The 6,405-nt window shown below is 39.4% G+C and overlaps 1 protein-coding gene across 1 annotated transcript; it reads left to right on the top strand.

Annotated features, from left to right (window-relative positions):
• The first annotated feature begins 2,578 nt into the window (after positions 1-2,578).
• On the top strand, positions 2,579-5,809 carry LOC109872892 (non-histone chromosomal protein HMG-14-like). The gene is made up of 6 exons (XM_020464308.2): positions 2,579-2,793; positions 4,088-4,114; positions 4,302-4,331; positions 4,421-4,456; positions 4,555-4,659; positions 4,829-5,809. The coding sequence occupies exons 1-6, from the start codon at positions 2,776-2,778 to the stop codon at positions 4,874-4,876; spliced, it is 264 nt and encodes an 87-aa protein (XP_020319897.1). The 5' UTR covers positions 2,579-2,775; the 3' UTR covers positions 4,877-5,809.
• Positions 5,810-6,405: the final 596 nt, after the last annotated feature.

The following is a 6,405-nucleotide window of genomic DNA, read 5'->3' as shown; positions in this document are numbered from 1 at the left end:
CATTATAAAACAGGACCTCTGTCAATACACCGTTGGACCTGCTCCCGCTTTGTGCTATTTACAAACAAACATGACTGGCTCAACTGTTCTAGGGAACTATGGTAAACTCCAAATGAAAAACGCAATCTGCTTTATATTCTAACCTATTGCTCAAGTTGAATGCAGGTATTTAATGAATAAGTAGCTGAACTTAAAATAAATAGTTAACGGTATAAATAATAATCCAGTAGCTATTTCCAAATACCCTGGTATATGGTATACTGTCCTAGCTGTATAAAATGCTCTCTTTTCTAAACGGATGGTTGCGTATCCATCGGCCCGTCAAAAGTTCAACACATCTGAACTTTCTGTCCGTGGAAATTGTATGGATATGAATGGGTCATCTCTGCCGACTGTCAACGTATGACTCCCATTGAGAAAGCATTGGAAATCAGGGATACTCATAAAATCATTCTGGCCGTGAACTGTGCAGTAAGGTATCATCACAGGGCATTATGTTATCAAGCTGCAGGTTGCTAGCACAAAATAAAGGAATTAGCACCAATTCATGGCAGATTGGGGTCACGAGTGGCACAGCGGTCTAAGGCACTGCATCTCAGTCCTAGAGGCGTCACTACAGACCCTTGTTCGATTCCAGGCTGTATCATAACAATGATTGGTTGTCCAATAGGGCGGCGCACTCCTGTTAATGATTTGATGGCAACATACATGGACAGTATTCTATTTGCTACTGTGGTCAAAACAGGATTTGGTGTTTGTGGATCTGAGAAGATTTAAATTATACTTATGGGGAAAACTCCCTTGGATCAACATCACTTTGTCATAGCACTTAACCATGAGATATGCAAAGCAGACTGCTTGCCCATCCATTCCACATGTGATGTCGTTTACCAGATTTCTGTGTACAACACTGAACAAAAATATAAACAACATGTAAAGTGTTGGTCCCATGTTCATGAGCTGAAATAAAAGATCCCAGACATTTTCCATATGCACAAAAAGCTTATTTCTTTAAAATGCACAAATTTGTTTACATCCCTGTTAGGGAACATTTCTCCCTTGCCAAGACAATTCAGCCACCTGACAGGTGTGGCATATCAAGAAGTTAATTAAACACCACGATCATTACACAGGTGCACCTTGGGCTGGGGACAATAAAAGGCCACTCTAAAATGTGCAGTTTTGTCACACAACACCACAGATGTGATGGAAATTTGATGGAGTGTGCAATTGGCGTGCTGACTGCAGGAATGTCCAACAGTGCTGTTGCCAGAAAATTAAATGTTAATTTCTCTACCATAAGCCATCTCAAACATCGTTTTAGAGAATTTGGCATTTTGTCCAACCGGCCTCACAACCGCAGACCATAAGTACGGCGCTGTGTGGGCGAGCAGTTTGCTGATGTCAAGGTTTTGAACAGAGTGCCCCATGGTGGGGTTATGGTATGGGCAGGCATAAATGACAGACAATGAACACAATTGCATTTTATCAATGGCAATTTGAATGCAGAAAAATACTCCTAACAAGCTCCTGAGGCCCATTGTTTTTTTTTTGGGGGGGGGGGGGGGGGGATATACTTGTGACATATCTGTATTCCCGCTCGTGAAATCCATAGATTTGGACCAAATGAATTTAATTAAATTGACAGATTTTCTCATATGAGCTGTAACTCGGTAAAATCAATGACCATTTTTGTTTTTATATATTCCCAAATGTGGCATTTACCCTTATATCACGGAGATGTCTTACTCTTCAGCCTGCAACGCTTATGGTGCTAAAAAAGAGCCAGGAAGGATAGTCATAAGGTTGAAGAGCAGATGACAGTTTTGGAGAGGGAGATAAACTCTGAGTCACCATCACCAGCCATTAAATGTTTGCGGGTCTTTGTCAATCTCTCCCAGTAGGAGAACGAACATCATGTCCCTGTACTAGACTATTACAGCGAAACATGTCGACACAACTTCGGAGTTTGAACACAGCTTTACCGGTAAAATAGGGCTACAATTTGTAAACGTTACCGCTTGAATTATATACTCATAGGAGGAAATTGACGGTAACAACCTTTTGACAATGTTGCAATGGCAACCAGACCTACCCGGTCGCCATTTTCCTTTGATTATTTACAATAGCCGTCGCTAGGGAAGCACACACCTCTCTCTTTCTACCCAGGGTGCAGGGTATTTTTACTGAATACTTTGTATTTTTGCCTAGTGAAGTTGGACTGTTGTCTTTATTTTTCTCAAATATATGTATTAAGATAATGCATTGTTGGTAGCCTAATATTCTGATAATAAGATGTATTGTGTGTAAGTTTAGGGAATATCCGTATGTGGAGCTTGCAGTTTTAACCTTTTGCAAAAAAAAAGGTATATGGGCAAAACAATATGGAGATAAAAAATAAAAATGTGTCATAGTTACCCCCTGATGAGTGCTCATCTAAAGACAAATACATATAGATCTGATTGCCATGTAAAATTATCCACACAGGTATCTCGCTATGATTTGAAAATGTGTTGACGGCTCCTAAAGCCAATCAATGGCTACCAGGGGCGGAGAGTAGCTTGTCCGTCAGATTGATGCTATAATGAATTCAATAGGGAGGGAGGGAGGGGGAGAATCCAATCCGGTTTGAGCTAGTTTTTGTTCCAATGGAACATTAAGGTTTGCTACGCTGTAATAGAACGTAGTGTTTGAATCTTATACCAACATACAGTATTTTTCTTGCTCCGTTTTGGAACAGTTCCCTCTTTATTTGAACTTATACGCAAAACAGCCATGCCTAAAAGGAGCAAAGTAAGTGGAATATGTTTTATTGGTTGTATATATCCTTTGATAGATAAAACAAATGCATTTATTTTTGCATGTAAAATGTAGCCGCATATCCATGTTTTGTTCCGCTCCAACATTGTTGCACTGCTGTGTTCAACCAGGAGTTTAAAATGTATCGGTCTGTTTTGATTTGGGAAGTGGCGGGTTTTCTACCTTTTCACGCTGTGATTTTAGTCTTCGAAAATTAGGACTGGTTACATGTATGGTGTTTAATATTTACTCAATTTCAAATTGCGCTTTTGTCACGTCTTCGTGGTGGTTGTTTACAAATACATTAACCTATAAAAGGACAAAGAGGTGTAGGTCGCTAGCTACGTCGTAAGATGGCGATTCTGCAGAAATAAAGTTGGTGACCGATTTCTTTTACTAGGCAAAGTCTATTGCAAATAACATTTTAGATTACATTGCATTTACACTTATTGAAACACTGCATTAAAATGTAACTTAATTGTTGGTAGCATAATGCTCAACGCACGGTGGGCATACCGCACATGCAGAAGACTGCTTCTAGTGCGCTTTGAAAAGGGCACGAAGACTTGTGTCATGGCTGCCCTTGTGGGCAAGGGGAACACTGACGACGTTTTTCTTATTTTGCAATATAAAAGTTCATAGTTAAACTACGTAAAATGCGTTTAAGTGCGCTAATGTAACATGCTGCATCGTTAAAATATTTGGTTTAATTACATTTCCGTGTGCCCTTTTGTTGGCTCGAGCCAATTCTGGGTTATGCAATGGCGATTCGTCGACATCACAGAGGCGCTCTTGTTGCTGGGGATTCTAGTAGATTCTGTAACCATTTGGAGAATCGCTGAGGATCTCGGAGTTTGAAATTCGAATGAATGGCGGGAACGCATAGTAGACTGTCTGGTCGGAGTAGCGAGCACAGTCATGTTGCCTGGCAAATCCCATTCATCACGAGTGAATGAATGCGTCGGGAGTAGGCGGAGTCGGTATTCCCCCCTCTCCGTAGAGATTACAGGCAACATGGTATAGTCATAGGAAATGGGAACATGATCTGAGCAAGTTGACACTATTATCCGTTTATTAGGTAGTACGTGGGTGATGGAAAAATAAGCAGCTATATCGAGACTGTGACCATAACACGCTGCAATGCTTTCCCTTACCTCCCTACGCCTTTTTGGGGATTACATAATTGCCCTAATACTCTTGGCATTTAAACTGTCCCTCACCCAGTAAAACCCACTTAACACGTTTGCCCTGCTGAGCTGTCACTAACATGTTATTATTATTATTATAGGCAAGCGCTGATGTTGAGGCAGCAGAGGTGAGTCATACACATTTTACTGAAATATGTGTGTTGTATTTAATCAAGGTGATCGCTGGTTTGTAAGAATTTAAATGTTCAAAATACAATTCCATTGTTCTGCCACCAGGGGTCAGCAGCAACCCATGTCAAACGTTGTTCCCATTATATGAGTAAATAATTGGTATTTTCTTTTGAAATATTTCAGCCTAAGAGGAGATCTGAGAGATTGGTAAATGTGAGTATTCCACACCATTATTGACACTTTAATTAAAGATGCACCCAAAAACAGAATTTCAGCAAATAATCATAAATCTTTCATTGCAGAAACCTGCAATTGCAAAGGCAGAGCCCAAGCCAAAGGTGAGGAAGTGCAGATATTACAAATGTACATTTAATAGTAAATTAATTGCAATTACGGACTTACGGTGTCTTATCCCATTAAACATATTTATTTACAGAAGGAGAAGGCAGCACCTAAGCCCAAGAAGGCTAAAGAGGTGAAAAAGACCGAGCCTGAGAAGGAGGTGCCCGCAGAGAATGGAGAAGCCAAAGCTGAGGAAGAGGTAAGGGGCTGCTGGGATATGTATGCATTTTGTCCTATAAGGACAAGAAAAACACATCAAATTGATAGTTTATGATCTTATACTGTTTTAAACATAAGATATTGAATGTAAATTATAAATAAGTTCTCAACTATTGCAACAGTTTTATTCCGTTGTGTTTTAAATTTAGGCACCAGAAGAACCTGAACAGAAAGAGGAGGAAGAGGCGGCCGAATAACATCTCTCAAACCACATCTTTTATCAGTGCTCCCTGTACCTCTTTTTCTTGTACAATTCAGGGGTATATTTTTATCGACTATTTTCTAAATGCAGGTTTTTTAGTAGTTTGATTGTAGAAACACATTTTTTTATGAAATAAAAAATACAATTTGAGATGGGGATTTCATTGCATCCCATGTTTTTACATCTCTGGAACAATTACGGTCATTGTAAATGTCAACGGTTTTTATTTTCGCTATGGGGGAGGGGTGGGAATGGGACAGGTTACTACACCAAGAACATGCAAGCACGTCGTTTACAGGATCTGGTCAAAACAACAGAGAGCTTGTCTGAGAGACTAACATTCCATAGGCTATATGAGGGAAGGTATACGTAACCTGCATTGTGTGGTGGGGATGAATTAACTCAAGGGGGAACACATTGTTTTATTGTTTATAATGAGGAAAACATTTTAAGGTGTTTAAACTGTGTTCCATATGTTAACTCTTGTACTCATTATGTTTTTCTTTACCATTCTGCTTAATAAACCTATTCCCTAGTACTGGAGTTCCTCCCTATCAGGCCTGTGCATTGGGTGTAATTGGTTGGCTCTGTTCTGTGATAGCATTGCAATAAATTTGTATAGCTGCTATTAAAAGGGGTTTTCAACTTTCTATATGCAGTGTGTAATGGTACATTGTGAGTATGGTAAAATGGAATTGTGTTCTTAGCCAAGCTAAAGAAGTACATAAGTTAAATATACTGACGATTATGGTTCCTTGGATGCTGAGAAACTGTACATCCATTTGAGCTGTCAAATACACAAACCAGCAGTAGCAATATTCATGTGGGGTTTAGGTATCAAGTACAAGTGTACAGTTCTTTTATCCTTTGTTTATAGATGTATCTGTGTAATGATTGGTATAAACAAACCAATAAAAATTTGGTTGTACTTGTTTTGTTCTTTGTGTGATGGAAATGGACAATGTCTGAATCTAAATAATCATGTAAAAACTAAATGGTTTTAGATGCCAGTTCTGACCACATATGTAATGCAGTAGCTAAATAATACCAGTTCTGAGACTGGCATGAAAAACGTTACTTGGTTATTAGACTCCTGTCAGACTCATTCCATGGGCACATTGTTTCCACTCCTCCTATTTACTTGATTGATCAATTGAGGTGGCTGATTAGTAATAACTCACCTCATTGTTTAGGTCTTAATTGGACACAATTTGAAATAAAATAAAGATCAGAAGATACTGTGAGGGAACTCAGACACAAATACATTTATGGAGCTGTATGTAATGTCAAATGTCATATCTACAGAAATAGTGGAACATTTGTGTTTCTCCATCACCAACTACAAATGTGCAATTTTTAGTATCAACCGCCGTGTCTTTGTGAGACGCAGAGTAGGTGAACGGATGATCTATGCTTGTGTGGTTCCCACCGTGACACATGGAGGAGGAGGTGTGATGGTGTGGGGGTGCTTTGCTAGTGACACTATCTGTGATTCACTTAGAATTCAAGGCACACTTAACCAGC

This window comes from Oncorhynchus kisutch, linkage group LG28 (assembly GCF_002021735.2).
Source record: "Oncorhynchus kisutch isolate 150728-3 linkage group LG28, Okis_V2, whole genome shotgun sequence".
NCBI lineage: Eukaryota > Metazoa > Chordata > Actinopteri > Salmoniformes > Salmonidae > Oncorhynchus > Oncorhynchus kisutch.
This window is presented reverse-complemented; position numbering and strand designations above follow the sequence as displayed.

Coding starts and splice junctions, on each gene's coding strand:
- LOC109872892 (XM_020464308.2), top strand. Junction 4,115..4,301: donor CTGATGTTGAGGCAGCAGAG/GTGAGTCATACA, acceptor GAAATATTTCAG/CCTAAGAGGAGATCTGAGAG. Junction 4,660..4,828: donor AAGCCAAAGCTGAGGAAGAG/GTAAGGGGCTGC, acceptor TTTTAAATTTAG/GCACCAGAAGAACCTGAACA.